At 43.0% G+C, this 17,050-nt stretch overlaps 1 protein-coding gene across 3 annotated transcripts in view; it reads left to right on the top strand.

Annotated features, from left to right (window-relative positions):
* LOC121647968 (protein inscuteable homolog) overlaps positions 1-17,050 on the top strand; it is a 64,543-nt gene that overhangs the window by 19,525 nt on the left and 27,968 nt on the right. For 2 of the 3 annotated variants that reach the window (XM_041997823.1, XM_041997825.1), the window contains exon 2: positions 15,305-15,396. In XM_041997823.1, coding sequence (XP_041853757.1) covers positions 15,323-15,396 — 74 coding nt within the window. In that variant the 5' untranslated portion in view covers positions 15,305-15,322. Of the gene's footprint in view, positions 1-12,215; positions 12,318-15,304; positions 15,397-17,050 lie in introns of those variants that run through there. The other variant, XM_041997824.1, reaches the window with a different exon arrangement.

Below are 17,050 nucleotides of genomic sequence, written 5' to 3' on the forward strand. Positions count from 1 at the left end.
CTTCCTGTCTGAAGTTCATTTCAGGAATTCTCTCTCACAGACCTGGGATTGCCTGACTCCGCCAGCTAACCAGAACTGGTTTCACTCCCTCCATCCCCTGGTCCTCAATAAACCTTATTCTTTTCAAATCCATTTGTCCTACGTGTGGCTGAATTTCCGGGTCTTCAGGAGCAAACCTGACAGAACCATCTGGCCAATATGGACCCGTCGCCCACGCAGGAATGGCGCTCATGTGTAGAGACGTCCATCACCAAGCTGGAGAACCACATGCAGTATTTATTGTCTCTGCTCACTAACCTGTCTGCATCTGCAGGTCCTCCAGACTCCCCGTCTGCTCCGACTCCCACAGTAATCCCTGCTCACCCTGTTCAGCCCTCCCGGGAGCCGCGTCTCAGTCCTCCAGAGGTATTCACAGGTGAGCGCGCTCAGTGTCGTCCATTTTTGACTCAATGTGAAATCCAATTCGAGCTTCAGCCCTCAGCTTTTCCTTCCGACCGAGCCAGAGTCGCCTACGTGATATCCCTGCTGTCCGGTAAAGCCAAGCTGTGGGGAACGGCTGAGTGGCAGAGCGACTCCCCTCGGTGCTACGTGTATAGAGACTTCGCCAAGGCACTCATCAGAGTGTTCGACCCCATTCTACCCGAGAGGGAGGCCGCTCGCGGGTTGTTGACGCTGCGACAGGACAACAGACACGTCGCAGATTACATCATCGACTTCCACACACTGGCCGCTGACAGTCGCTGGAATGAGGAAGCACTCTGTGATGCGTTCTACCAGGGTCTGAATGAGGAGATAAAGGATGAGTTGGCTACCAGGGACGCCCCCAGGAACCTGGCGGACCTGGAGACACTCGCTACCCGCATCGACCAGAGGCGGCAGGAACGGCAGAGGGAGAAAGACCGGGCGCATCAACGTAGCCAGCCCTATGCCAGGGAGGGACTTCCTGGTCGTCCACCTGACCCCGCCCCTTCTCGTTCGTCCACCACGACAACAGGGGAACCCATGCAGCTGGGGCGGACCAGACGTTCCTCCCGGGAGAAGGACCGCCACCTCAGGGAGGGTCTCTGTTTCTACTGTGGAGAGGGCGGGCACCAGGCCCTGCGGTGTTCGCTAAAAAGAACTGACTCGGTAGGTAGAGTGAGGCGCCTACTGAGCCAGAGGAGATTATTGGCCTCCACACCCATGTTTTCTGTTCCAGTCCGGTTACAAATAAATGGGCAGTCGAGAAAAGCATCTGCATTCATTGACTCGGGCGCAGATACTGAATTCATGGACATTAACCTGGCAAAGGTTCTAGACATACAGACCCAACCCACACCCAGCACAATAAAGGTGTTGGCTCTTGACGGTCATGTGTTGCATCGCATAACTCAACAGACTGTTCCCTTAACCCTGGTCATGGAGGGAAACCATCATGAACACGTGAGTTTCCTGCTCATCCACTCACCTGACGTTCCCATGATTTTGGGGGCTTCCTGGTTACGTAACCATAACCCACATATAGACTGGAACAAAGGAGAGATTCTGGGTTGGTCCGCGAATTGTCTGTCCACCTGTCTTCGCACTGCTTCTAACTCCTGTAAGGATCCTGGGAGGTTTCAGGAGGAGTTTCCCAACCTGGCTGCAGTTCCCCGAGAATATCACGACCTCCGTGAGGTCTTCAACAAACATTGCGCCACCTCTCTTCCACCTCATCGACCATACGACTGCTCCATTGAACTGATGTCTGGCACGTTTCCACCCCGGGGTCGGCTGTATTCCTTGTCTGGACCAGAAAGACAAGCCATGGAGGATTACATCAACGACTCGCTGGAGGCAGGCATCATCCGGGCATCTTCATCTCCTGCCGGAGCAGGGTTTTTCTTCGTCGAGAAGAAGGACGGTTCTCTGCGACCGTGCATTGACTACAGGGGCTTAAATGACATCACTGTAAAGAACCGCTATCCACTTCCTCTCATGAACACTGCGTTTGAGCAGATTCAAGGGGCTACTGTTTTCACAAAGCTGGACCTCCGTAATGCCTATCACCTCGTTCGGATCAAGGAGGGAGACGAATGGAAAACTGCGTTTAATACACCCAACGGGCATTACGAATACCTCGTGATGCCGTTCGGCCTAACCAATGCCCCTGCTATCTTCCAAGCTTTAGTTAATGATGTCCTGAGAGATATGATCGGTCAGTTCGTATTCGTGTATCTGGATGATATCCTGGTTTTCTCAAAGGATCTCTCTTCTCACAGGCGGCATGTTCGAGCTGTTCTCCTCCGTCTACTACAGAACAAACTGTACATCAAGGCGGAGAAGTGTGAGTTTCATCAGAACACCACCTCGTTCCTGGGGTACATCATCACCACGGAGGGCATGGTCATGGACCCATCCAAGGTCAAGGCGGTTGCGGACTGGCCCATTCCTCAATGTCGAAAACAGCTTCAGCGGTTCCTGGGGTTCGCTAACTTCTACCGTAGATTCATCAGGAATTACAGCTCCATTGCATCACCCCTGCACGCCTTGACGTCGTCCAAAGCGCGGTTCGCCTGGTCGGACCAGGCTGACCGCTCTTTTGGGTGTCTAAAACAACTGTTCACCACGGCCCCTGTTCTGTTCACTCCCGACACGTCTCGTCAGTTCATTGTGGAGGTCGACGCCTCCGACTCGGGAGTTGGGGCTGTCCTCAGCCAACACTTTCCTGATAACAAGACTCACCCCTGTGCCTTCTTTTCTAGGAGCTTGTCTGCTGCAGAGAAGAACTATGATGTGGGGAACCGCGAATTATTGGCGGTTAAACTGGCGCTGGAGGAGTGGAGGCATTGGCTGGAGGGGGCGCCTGTTCCTTTCATTGTGTGGACCGACCATAAGAATTTAGAGTATTTAAAGACAGCTAAACGGCTGAATCCGAGACAAGCCAGGTGGGCTCTATTCTTTGGTCGTTTCAACTTTACGTTGTCTTACAGGCCGGGCAGTAAGAATGTGAAGCCCGACGCGCTTTCCCGGCTCCATGACCCGCCAGAGAAGGCGCACATGGCCAATCGGGAGGAGTTTATCTTGCCTTCATCTGTGCGTTTGGCGGCCACCAGGCTAGCCCTGGAGAACAAGGTCACGGATTCCCACCGGCTTCATCCCGTGCCGGACGGCTGCCCCCGGGATAGGCTGTTTGTTCCGGGTCACCTGGTTCCCGAGGTATTGTCATTCTGTCACAGCTCTCGTCTGTACTGTCACCCAGGTTTCCACAAGACGCTCTCTGTGGTTCGGGGCCGCTTCTGGTGGGAGACCCTGGTCAAGGACGTCAAGGGTTTTGTGTTGTCATGCCGTCTCTGCTGTCAGGCCAAGCCCTCCCGTCGACCCCCTGCGGGTTTGCTGCGACCCCTTCCCATCCCTGGTCGTCCTTGGTCTCATGTGTCCATGGACTTCATAACTGGTCTCCCTGTTTCCAACTCTTACACTGTTTTGCTCACCATTGTCGATCGCTTCTCTAAAATGACTCACCTGGTTCCTCTTCCTAAGCTGCCCTCTTCCAGGGACCTCGGGGTTATTCTGTCCAGGGAGCTGTTCCGTCTTCACGGCCTTCCCACCAGTATCGTCTCGGATCGAGGACCCCAGTTCGTGTCCAAGTACTGGAAGGAGTTTTGTACCCTGCTGGGCATCCAGGTTGACCTATCTTCAGGTTTTCATCCCCAGACCGATGGCCAGACCGAACGTGTCAACCAGGAGGTGGAGACCAAGCTCCGCATGTTGTGTGAGCGGGACCCGGCCTCTTGGTCACAGAACCTCCCCTGGGTGGAGTATGCCATCAACTCTCTTCCCTCTGGTTCTACTGGGTTGTCTCCCTTCTACGTGGTGTTTGGTTACCAGCCCCCTGTGTTCTGTGTCCAGGAGAGGGATGCCAGGGTGCCCTCGGCCCATGCTGCTGCCCTTCGGTGCCAGCGGGTTTGGAGACGGGCCCGCAGGTCCCTTCTAACCACCTCTGCCGTTTATTCCAGGGCGGCTAACAGGAGGCGCACCCCGGCGCCTGAGTACTCCCTGGGACAGCGGGTGTGGTTGTCTACCCGGGACCTTCCGCTGAGGGTGGAGAATCGCAAATTGGCTCCTCGCTTCATTGGACCCTTCCCCATCATCCGACTCATCAATCCAGTGTCAGTTCGTCTGGGCCTGCCCAGGACCCTCCGGATCCATCCCACTTTTCATGTCTCCCGGATCAAGCCTGTGTCGGAGTCGGACCTGGTTCCCGCCTCCGCGTCCCCGCCGCCCGCCCGGTTCTTCGACGGAGGGCTGGTTTACACTGTGCGGCGCCTCCTCCGTTCCAGGCGCCGGGGTCGGGGCTTGCAGTATCTGGTCGACTGGGAGGGTTACGGCCCGGAGGAGCGCTCTTGGGTTCCCTCCCGGTTCATTGTGGATCGCACCCTCGTCCGGGCTTTCCATCGGGCCCATCCGTCGATGCCTGGTGGGCCGTCCGGTGTCGGCCCTTGAGGGGGGGGTACTGTCATGTTGCAGAGCTGCTCTGCAGAGCTGCAATCAGGATGATCTCCTACACCTGTCCTGATTGTCATTTCCCTCACCTGCTCCCTCCCCTACTTAAACTCTCTTCACTCCCTGCTTCCCTGCCAGATGGTCACCAGTACTTACCTTGTGATATCCAGTTATTTCTAGTTCCAGACTTCCTTGTCATCGACCCTGTCACGTCCGTGGATATTCTTTTGCCTGACCCCTGCCGGATCCCTTCAAGTGCCTGCCTGGATTGACCCTTGCCCGCATGACCACGGAATAGCCTGTCCCTCTGGATAAGTACTGCACTGAGCCTCACTGTGAATGAACGTTGCCTGCCCTGACTACGTCTTTTGGATTTGTGGACTAAAACTTCCTGTCTGAAGTTCATTTCAGGAATTCTCTCTCACAGACCTGGGATTGCCTGACTCCGCCAGCTAACCAGAACTGGTTTCACTCCCTCCATCCCCTGGTCCTCAATAAACCTTATTCTTTTCAAATCCATTTGTCCTACGTGTGGCTGAATTTCCGGGTCTTCAGGAGCAAACCTGACAAAGACACATGGAAGTATGAGGACGGTAACGTATGACAGCGTTTGAAACGGACATTTCTACTTACATCCGTAAGGAACATAAATGGGCCTTAAAACTAAGTATGTAATTGCCTTTTGATTTCGCATTCGGATTAGCGACCGCCTCTCTTGTCAGTGTAAGGGTTGCTGAATTTGTAGGTTGTGTACAAAACGATAAACATGGAGGTTAGTAGTTGGTTAATTTTCATATCACAGCAGAAAATATAGAACAGCAGTATTGTAGATGGTAAGTAAGGCATCTAAACAAATCATTTTAAAAAGTATATTTGATAAATTTTTTTTTAATTCTATCAGTTTTTTTTTTTTAATTTTTAACTTTCTTTTCATCCCGTGACCTTACATCTGGTCAAATAGGTCCCTACACTGTACCACTGCAGCATTATTCACATATTGCAGCTTGAAAATGTGTAGCATTAATTTCTCAAGATCAGTGATCACCAACCTTTTTAAGACCTCTTACCTCAGCATGATTGACAGAAAATATCTACCCTACTGAAGTGCTGAGTAAAAAAGACTGTCAAGATGATGCTTACAAGTTCAGGCTTTTTATTCAGGCTAGTTGTAATTAATATTTTTGGTCCACTTTTTAAATAGATGTGACCAAGAACAAACAGTAACACTGTTTCTGTAAGGCCATTACTGTTTTTTCTTTTTCACATCACAACGTATATTCCTAAACTCTTATTATCAGAGTGTCACAACAAACAGCAGCATGTGACCTATTTCCCATCTGAGGAAATTATTAACAATAAAGAAAACACTTGCAGCGAGCAGATCATCCAAATTACCCATTACCCATTTAGTGTTGTTTTTAGCAAATTAACTTTCACGTAAGTGGAGTTCTGTGTTTTATGCATCCTTACTGTTCCATCACAAGGCAAAACTGATGTAGTCTTGTCTCTTAAATCAGTGTGATGGCTGTGACTGAGCACTGTCTGTGAGGGCCTTGTAGTTTGACTCATAACTACCAACAGCCAGTCTGAGCCAATCTGTAAGTCAGCTCCTGTACTTTGATTTGATTATTTTGATTAGTGAAAATGCCATTTCACAGAGGTAAGTGGATCCAAAGTAGGCATTAATTTTTAATGCACATGCACTGAGGAGAGGAAACTTCTCTCTGCCAACAAGCCCCCAAAAGTCATTATCCTTTGATCTGGCTTTTAGCTCCACATCATTATGCAATTCAATCATTTCCATGTTAATCCCACATGGCAAAGCAAATGTCTGCTGGAATTTAGCTGCTACCTCCTCTATATTAACAGGCAGGAACGGGTTTGAGACAAATGCAGCAAAATCTTCCATGCTGTCTAACTCACTATAACACCAACTGAACTCTGCTGCCAGTTTTTCCAAGTAATCGCAGTACTGCTCAGGGCGAAAATCATGGTTGTCTTTGATGGATTGTGAGATTTTCTCCAGGTATCTTGGTTCAGACATTGAGCTTCCCCTTGAACGCATTCACGGTGCTTATCGTGTGCGGAAGGTGGGAGTCTTTTCCCTGGAACTAGCTGTTGAATCCAGTTTTGTTATTCAAGCAAAGCAACTTACATCTGAAGGTGGTTAGGCAGTAGTGTTAAGGTCTTGCCTAAGGACTCAACTGGAAGGTGTTAATATTTGTCCCCTGCAGGATTCCCTGCCAACTGAGCTATCCAGCCGCTAGGTTTTTCTGAGCTATGTTTTTCAGAAACCCCAGTAAACTCCAGTAGCCACACATCATACAATAGTTCAGTGCACACTACTCATTGCAGGGGCCCCATTTGTAGCAGTTGTCACCAATTTATGAATGAGGATGTTATTTTCACAGACATTTGAAAGACATTGTAAATATCCTCACCTCCTGTTCTCTGCTTTAAATGGAGAAGAGTGGTGAAGACATCCTTGGTTGTGTAATCCTGGAAAGCCATTCTGACAAACACAACATGTTGAGCTGTTTCCATTACATCCAATAATACATCGAACTGCATCAAAAATAGTAGCAGAGTGAGAAGTCCTTTAAAACCTGTTGATTCACATCCTCTGACAATCACTTGACCCTGTTTGTCACTGTTACGGGGCTCAGCTGTACGGCAAGGACTGCGGCTTTTATGTCTTGACTTTTAAAGTTGCCGCAAAAAGTCTCTGCAGTGACGTCAGTGCTTCCTTTAACAAATCCCCATCTGTAAGGGCTTATTGTGTTTAGCCAAAATGCTGCTAACACAAAACGACGCTTCTGTCGCAGCCTTATTTAGCAGCAGGTTTTGAGAAAAGTGACTGCTGAACCTTTAGCTCTGATTTCAGCTCTTTAACTTTCTTTCGTGGATTGAGCTTTTTTTCGGTGGAAAATTGGTTTTGAATTTCTGGTGGTTTGTGTTGTGGTGCTTCTCCAAATCCCGTCACTTGGACAGCACCTGTTTTTGGTGGCACAGTGTACACACACAAACTTGTCTTTTACCAAGGTGAAAAGAAATTCCTTCTCCCATTCTGGATGGAAATTGTAGGTTTTTGCTTTTGCTTCATTGGGCCTCCATCATGCTACCTAACTGTGTGTCAACACGCTCTACAAAACCGAGCATGAATCAGAGAGAGACGTAACGTGTTTTTGAATGATTTTTTTTTTCAGAGCTATGGTGAAAGTCTCTGAGATTAACCAGTCAATCCTACTTGACGGGTTGACGACCACTGCTCAAGACATACACAAACAACGTTTTAAACAAATACAAAATACATGAGGCAGCCATGATAAACATGTACATGTAATTAAAATCAAGTATATTATCAACCTAACAAGTAACACTTTATCAGGCTCCAGGATAAAGTATTAGGGTAAGTACTTGTCTTGCTAACAGGAATAAGGCAAGTGTAGAAGGGAATTTTAAGCTTGACCACTGCACTTATGTCAACATTATCATACTAATGCTTGGACACCCAGGAAAGACAGATTTGAACAGATATTCAGTCATATGGATTGCAGTTGTACTTTACTGTGGTGCTGAGAACTGTTGTCACATATGAATGTAAAACTTGAACATCTACTGCATTGGTGCCCAAGACCGGTTCTCGAGATCTACCATCCTGCAACTTTTAGATGCAACCCTTTTCCAGCACACCTGAATCAAATAACTGGCTCGTTACCAGGCCTCTGCAGAGCTGAATGACATGCAGATGACATCTGACTGAAGTGTGTTGGAGAAGGGTTACATCTAAAAGTTGCAGGATGGTAAATCTCGAGGACCGAACTTGGGCACCCCTGATCTACTGGATGGTTTCTTTGAGTTTAAATAAAGCACCATAAATTCATATCGCTCTGTAGAATCTGAATCCCTTTTACTAAAGAAAGTATATAAAACTTTTCCACAAGGATTCACTCTTTCAGTAAAAGTGACAAGTGTTTGTGCAGTTTGCTTTTGTTACCTGCATTATCCACCATCCATCTCCAACTGTCATCTTCTCAAAATTTCCACTTCCTTTTCAGCTCTTTTCACTTTCCCTCTGAAACGCAGCTACTTATTGTTTTAAAAATATATTGAAAAAGGAAGAATGCATCCTCTCTGTCCTCCTACACATTTAGTACTGACATCACAGTGCCTCACATTCAAACCTGTGACGCTACTGAAACCCGTCATCCATGCGGATACATGCCAAGACACTGACACTGTTTTTCTATTATTAGCCATCCAGCTACTGTGCAGATGCAGCAGAATATGGTGTTGTATGTGTGGAAAGACATATTTATGTTCCATCCATGATGTGGACGGTGACTGTGAGCTTCATAGGTCTTCGCATGATATAAACATGGTCATTAGGAGAGTGTGGAGACAACTGTGAGAGCAGTTTGTTTCTTAAAGATAGTTTTTTCTCTTAAAAAGGCTAAAGATATATATATTCCTGTGGATTCAGAAATTTATAACAGATCCTTTATCTGTTCTGCAGATGCACAGTTTTAATCTGTAAGAGGAATTCATTGGTGACTCTGTTTAACTTGTTTGAGCATCATGGGTTATGGTTTTTATGTTTTAATCTGTATCTATACTGAGCAGTTACATTGATACTTTTCAAACTATTTATTCCATTTACGGGCATTTGCTGCCCTTTAACATCAGTTTAATCTACTGTTAAGCAGTTTTTCTTTCCTATTTTTGTTTTGGGTACAAATCAGAAAATGGATGCCAGTTTGTTACCTTTATAAAATTTTACTTACCAATCAGATTTATTTAATACATCAAAGAGAGGTAGGGAAGAGCAAAAAGAGGAGGACCAACATTTATACCACTTGGAACAGTCTAGCCAGTCATGTTTCGTGAAAGGATTAAGTAATCTGACTGGAGAGTCAAACTGAGCATGTCCATTAAATATTCAGTTGGGCATCCAAAAAGGCACAAGAGATGATTTGCACTTGCAAAATTGCAGAATCATTCAGGAATCAAACCAGAATAAAAATCATCTATTCAGTCCCTCATTGTCTATTTTTCAAAAACCTAAGTCAATCAGTGAAGTTTTCATGATTATTTTCTTAAAGAAAATGTAAAAGATTTAAGGTTTTGATTATAAAGAAGGAAAAAAAACACATACCTGGGGCTGATCTGACTTAAATGGCACTCTCAAGGCCAGAATCTCTCATGAGACATGCCTGGCTACTTACGAATTGTCATTTGTATATTGTGCACACTACTAACCATTGCTTACCAGAGGGAAGAGGATTTTGGCTTCCATATTTTTATTATTGCTTCAGTTAATCCATTAAAAATTTTATTTTTCTCAGAAAAGTCAAAGCTTTGAACAACAGCTGACATTGAGATGTTCTTTAATTGCTATATTTATCTTTATAAGCATAGCTGTTGTGCTGAATGACAACCTTTTTTTGTCATTCCTCTTGATTTTGAAAGCAAGATTCAACCACTGCTTAGTGGAAGAGTGATAGCTACAAGGTCTGGCTTGTTGCCAGGTATCCTCATCCCTGACCCAGTTACTCCCACAATGCTTCTCAGAAGCAACCGTTCTCATTGAATAAACTGAACAACTTTCATGTGCTGGAACTGCTTGAATTCATAGCTGCATAAAACAATATACAATTAATTAAATATCCATGTTCTTTGTCTCAGCGAAGAGCTACATTATGCTGCAAATTGGTCAACCTCTAAAAGGCTAAAGGTTAACTTAACTTTGTTACTGTACCAGACTGATGCTTCAGTGTCACCTTACACAAAAATATATCTCATACTTAAAATAGTTTGTCCATGTCAGTGTTATCAGTGGAATGCTCTGTATTTAGCCTCGCTGAGATAAAGGCTAAGATGTCGTGTCTGGAGAGAAAACTATGTTTACACTAGATTTGTGTTATGTAATAAAACAAAGTAGTTTTATTCATCAGTATAAAAAAACAGGGATGTCATGTTATAGATTTTCTTGGTACACTTATTGTCAAAGAAATAATCACAATTTTACAACTATCTAGATTAATTTGATTTGTTAATTATGCAATATAAATGTGTAAAACTACATGAACACTCCTTATAGATCTTTAAGATTTTTTTCTATTACTTCTATAATTTGATACCAACATAACATAAAGTAAAGTAAGCAAGCAGTCTCGTTCCAACTAAATCCCCTCTGTTGTGTAAAAAAAATAAATTCTATATATTAACTCTGGATTTCTCTCAGAGAAAACTAAAAAAAATGCTTCAGGACCTCTGTTTGGCTTTGGGAGGCTTCTTTTTGGAAACTACATCATTAAAATGTTTTTGAAACAGGAAAAACATGTAGCTAGCTTTAAATTCCAGCTTTGCTTTAGCAGAATAGCAGCTGTTTGCCATAAATAATACTGGAAAAGTGGAAATAAAGAAACAAGACCATGTTTCAGGTGTTATTGATAAGTTAAAAACAGGTTAGTTTACATTGTGTTAGCTTAAATTGTATTAGCTTAAACTGTGTTAGCTTAAATTGTGAGCTTACAATCTGAACTCTTAAGTGAGACATTCAAGTATCCTAGGTGGTTTGGTATTAAACTTCCAATCTATACATATTATTTGATCTTTTAAAACAAAGTGGTAGTCATCCTAAAGTATCAGTATTTTAGTTAAAGCATAAGGTTTATGTTAGTTCATGTGTAGGTAAAAGTTTGCTGTTCTACTCAACAGCTGATTCTGATGTTTTGTTATTCCTTCATCTCTCATTAGGTATTTAATTCTGATTTACTTGTGTTCCTTACTGCCAACCTCCTGTTTTGTGATGTGCATTAGTTGGCTTTCCTGGTGCAGGATTTCCTTTTGTTTGCTGTTTTGTTTTCACACCTGGGTTTACCTAAAGATTGTCAAAAGATTGTTTTTTTTTTATTAGAAATCACCATACTGCCCAGTTTTCTTTACAACAATGCAGATCATCATTTTCCTAACTTTGTACAAGCTACTCTGTTTACCATAAGTTGTTGGAGATCCTGCCAGTGCAGTGCATTTTACAATTTGACTGTTCAAGTACAGATTTGCACGTTTGACTATGAGCAATAGTCATCATCATGTCCATTCAATCAGAATGTATGTTAATAACCTTTTGTCATTTCTCCATCTAAAGAATTTAATTCAACCTTATTCTGCCTATTTGGGAATCATTTTGGAATAATTCTGCAAGGGAAAAATAAAGAAAAAGAAACTAAGTACTTCAACCTCCTATCATGTACTAGGAGGGTAATGTAATAAAGGTCAGCCCTGATATCTGTAGAGAAACTTGAGCCATCTCACCAAGCGTTTAAGCTGTTCACATCAGGCAGTAAATGCTGCCTTGTGTGACTCTCTCTACCCAAGTACAAGGGCCCACTTTGAGCCGGCCCACAGCATGTGTGGGTTGGGAATGTTGGGTACATGGCTTAGCACAGCCACTTTAAGCTTGTTCCCACCCAAGTACTCATACAGGACCCATCCTGCTCTGTTTTTGTCCCCACATGACAGCTCTGTGGTCAGAGTGTGACCACTGCCTTCCCATGCATGAGAATGATAGGAGCACAAAGCTGTTGAGACGCCAAAACACAGTTGGTTGACTGTAGCAGCAAGAAGCAACTTTTTTGGAAGAGGCTACCTTCATTTTTGTGAGATAGGATAACAGCAAGAAAAAGGGGGAGAGGGTGTTTAATCGCAGGACTTTTTTGAAATAAAGCCAAACTTTGAGAATGCGGCAATAGAAAGAGGCACTCTGAAACATAAAAGATATTAAAGTTGGAGCACTCAGCCATCTTAAACTCCATCACATTAATTCAAGCTGGTGGTGGCCTCTCAAAATGGTGAGTGGTTTTGCTTGTTCCATCTATTTCTCTTCAGTGTTTGATTTCTTTGTTTGTTTCGAACGGAAATTCATTTCTTTTGGCACAACAATGACACTTAGCCACAGTAGTGTGGTATTTTGTTTTCTACAGAGATCAGATTTTGTATTCATTTGGTGGTTTTACCCAGAATCATTTGACTTTACCACAGCATATTATTGGAAGGGCTTGAGTTTAAACCAGTGATACAGCAGTTAAGGAGAGCACAGTGGAAAAAGAACTTTTATTCTACACACATGCTGATTTTAATAACGAGACAATTAATCCTTTGTTTGTAATTCCACATAGCTGATAGTTTTGTGAAATGTGTCTAGTCCCATGTTGATCTGTCAGCATGTTTAGCGTGTCCTCTCCACCCCCAGTCAAGACAGATGGCTGCCCTTCCTGTGTCTAGTTCTGCTGGAGGTTTTCCCTTCCAGTTAAATGGGAGTTTTTTGTTTGTTTTTTTTCTTCCCTCTCCACTGTTGCCTGCAGTCCTGTGCATGGTCAGGATGGGGGATTGAATCAAAGTGAAGATTTGATGATGTTCTACTATGCAGAATATTAAACAGAAATACATATCAAAACTTTAGACTTTATACAATGATGCAATACTGAAATTGGTGAATGGTAACTGGAAAATTGAAAAATTATTAAAATAAATGATCTAGGACAAGTGGAGTTAACCGTACAAAATAATGATCAGCTGTCTCAGGTTTTATATTTCTTGAATACAATTTCCAAATTGAATGAAAGTTAATTGCAAAATTTAAATCAGTGCAAAAAAACAATAAAAATTAGATAAGAATTAACTGGACTGCCATACTATACTGATGTTTCTGAGCTGTGATGGGACAGAATCAAGATTTTTACATAAATTCCTCTAATAGCAACAGAAACTTTATGAAACACCACTGGAAAACTGCAAGTGACAGAAACATGGACACAAAGATTCAGCGGTTTTCATATTTCCCTCAACACATGAAAAGAATGAAAACAAGTCCGTAAATGTCAGCACACACACGCACACACACACAAGTGATTTCTCTTATGCACACAAGTCACTGAGTGGTTGTTATTTTACCCGGCGTGTGACATAAGCCTAGACAGAGGTGTCCTTTGTTTGACTTACCTACAGCTAGCATGTTCACCACGGCAACCAAGTGGGGAAACCCTCTGGGTCCACTCAGGTTTCACCCCAGACATGAAAAGAAATGTCCACCCCAGCAAGAAAATTAGCCAGGAGACCTGGCACTGGTGGATATATAACCTGCAGCACCAGAACTCCACAGAAATATGTTCTTAATTTTAGAATGAACTGAATGTATAACTTTAGCTTTTTTTCCCCTATAACAGAGCATCACCAGCACCAAAACTAAATCTCTACAAAATAAATAGTGTAAAAACAGTGTGACCACTCGCAGCAGAATGAAAGTGATCCCTTTTAGTGCAATGGTCCTTAACACCCCACTTAGCGACACACTCTAAGTGCTCAGGCCTGAATTGCTTGATTAGACAACTCATCTTCATTTATAGGGTAATCCACAGAAGAGGGCTGTAATAAGCCGGAGGCACATGTAATGGAATCTGCCGTAGCTGTCGCTTGATGCCCTCTCCTCAATTATAGGGGCAATATAATTCATCAACCATCAACTGTGATAGTTGTAACAGTGCAATTAAATTGCATCAGTGCTCGTTCTATGTATTACATTCTACTCTATTCTCATTGTACCAAGTGTAATAGATACTGGTTTCTCCCAACATCAGCTACTGTAAAGGTACTGGAATTTTGTGGTGCTGGCACTGTGCTGAAAATGGCTTTTCCTGGAGGAGCCATGCCTAGACGGCAACTAAAAGACTCTCTTTTTATTTAAAGATTCTCTCTCCTTCTTTCTCCTTGCATCTTTGTGTGCATATTGGGATTTTATCCCTTAGCCCTTCATCTGTCTTCATTATAATCACTTAATTAGTCACCACCCCCTGCCCCAAAAAATACTCTTTACTTTCTCAGTCATCATCAAATTCCTGATTTCCCTTGCTCATTATTATGTACTCCAGGGATTTTCAGTATAACTGAACGAAACAGTACAACAGACTTGTTGACTCTTATAGTATAATGCATTGCTATGCTCCAAACTCTTCAACAGATCTGTCATTGTGGCATTTCTGCCTGAATATAGCAACATGGGATTGAACAAAAGATGCCGAGAGTGCTTCTCACATCCCACTGGTATTAAATATTCTGTTGTGAGTTTCCCCATCAGCCTATATAACACTTCCTGAGCTTTCACTGAAAACTGCTAGGCACAGCAGCTGAAACTTCTCCCCGACACGAGCAGGAACGGACGTTTGCGTGCGTGTGAAAATGACCACATTTTGTAACTACCTGCTAATTATACCCCACTGTAAACATAAAATTTCTAACCGCACCAGGATATCATTAACTAAAAGGATTAGAGCATGGTTCAGGCAGGAGGGCATCTGTGGCTTCTCCTGATTGAAAACGGACTAATCTAAATGGGATACATCAATAAAACAGCAGAATAAAGTTGTGGGCACTTTGCTCAGGCTCAAAGCAGGGAAGAGAGTCACTGGCTGGCAGCCAGCCAATAAATTAGAGGATAAGAAATATTATTCCACTGGCACACCAGCGGCTTGCAGCTATTTAAAACAGGGAGGTTTATTGATAATTGAATTACTTGGAGGAAAAAAATACAAGACAAGAATAGAAGGCTTGCAGGTGGATCAATAGGAAGATATTGTAGTGGATAACACTGCAGTGGCAAGCAAAACGCCCATAAGGATGCAGGTTGAGGATTATAGAATAACTGTGATACTGTCCTGTATTCACAGTCTGCTGAATAATGCTGATCAGTGACCTACAGTTAAAATATTGTACACTTTAACATGAAATAAAGAATATTATAGGTTGTCAGACTCATATCATGCATTTGTTTGTTGTGTTTTAGGTGCTGAGCTGAAGTAGGATGGCCTCGGAAAGAATGCCAACTCCTCCGAGCAGCTCGAGACAGAGCAGCTCACTCTCTTCATCACCGATGAGGCAAGTAGCAACTTGATTCATCCATCCTGGATCTGCACTTCACTGTTTTTTATATGCTCATGTCACTCATGCAGTTGCTGCTCATTGCATGAGCACTCAGAAAAGCTCTCGTTTTGTCACTTAAATGTGGTATTCGGCCATTTTTATGTACTGTATACATCAGAATACCTACTCCTCAGGTATTGTGTTTGTATAGAACCACTTTTATTCATTTTATTTTTTCAATTTGCTGTTGAATACATAAACTGCAAGTTAGAGGTCGATAACTTCACTATTACATCAGCTACTGCCATCTTAAAGTCTCAGTTTTGCCTCCATCATCTTAATTAGGCCAAAGAGTATTTATATAAAAAAGTGAAGCCGAGTGAAACTGATACTTATCACTGAGGACCAATATATATATATATATTAAATGTATCAACTGAAAACATATTTCTAATGTGTCCACCAAATCAGGAGTGAATTTAGCTAACAATAACACTGATTTCTTGGAAGACAAATAAAACAAACAAATATCCCAAATCTAAGCTGGCACAGATAAAAGCTTCCAGTTCCCAGTGTGAAGTCATAAAATCATACTGGTTGACAAACACATCCAGCTCATTTCAATAATAACCAAAGCAGTCCACCAGGAGCAGGCCAGATCTGCTGATTATCATTATCCCATAGTTCACTAGTAGCAACAGATAAAGGGTCTTTGAGATAGTGATGCCTACAGTTTTATGACCCCATTTTTCAGCATGATGTCATGCCAATAGCATGCTCCTCTCTGTATTTGCTCATATAATTTATATGTATATAATTTATATTTTAAACATTTGGCATGCCACTTCATGTAGTGTGCCAAATGGTTAAGATTCAGAGAAAAGCACAGTTCACAGCTATTTTCTCGTGGTACGTGATTTTTGCTTATTTGTACTCCTTTTGAAGTAACTATCACAAAAAAATGAGGATCTTGACACTACAGTTTGTGGTTCTGCAGCAACCCCACCCCCCACAACACCTTGAAAACTTGAACCTGCATACTTAATCATTTACGATAGACAAATTGCTGTTAAATCATACACAGTCTTTCATCTGCAATGTAGTTGGCAGTTGCTCTGATAACACCTTCATTTGTAATTACAAATATATTTACAGGAATGGAGTCTCTCGTCATCCACAGATTTTCTCCTCCCACTTGTGTGTAACGACATCTGTGCCTAGACCATGAAGCATATCATATCAAACCTAAAAATTTAAGCTATCCTTTTTTTCACCCAAAAATAATATTGCAATTACCTCAGCTTATCTGATCTGAATAATTCGTTTTCTGAATTTTATGCACTGATAGGAGGACTCGCGTAAAAAACATAAGCTGCATGAGCAAATATCACTTTGTCTTTGCCTTTTAACAAATAAAAAGCATCTGCAGTGTGTGGACAATAAACAGTGACACAACCAAATTACTGTCAAAACACAAAACAATGGTAAATCTGGTCCTTGGTAATTAATAGAAGTCACCACTTTTTGAACGAGAGTCAGTTTCAAGCAGGTTTAAGACAATGAAGGGAATGAGACACACAACAACTGCTGTATGAAAACAACACAGAGATATATAAAACATACACTTTTTATCGTTTGTTTTTAAAATGAAGCTTAATATGGGTTATTA

Source organism: Melanotaenia boesemani, chromosome 10 (genome assembly GCF_017639745.1).
Source record: "Melanotaenia boesemani isolate fMelBoe1 chromosome 10, fMelBoe1.pri, whole genome shotgun sequence".
Taxonomy (NCBI): domain Eukaryota; kingdom Metazoa; phylum Chordata; class Actinopteri; order Atheriniformes; family Melanotaeniidae; genus Melanotaenia; species Melanotaenia boesemani.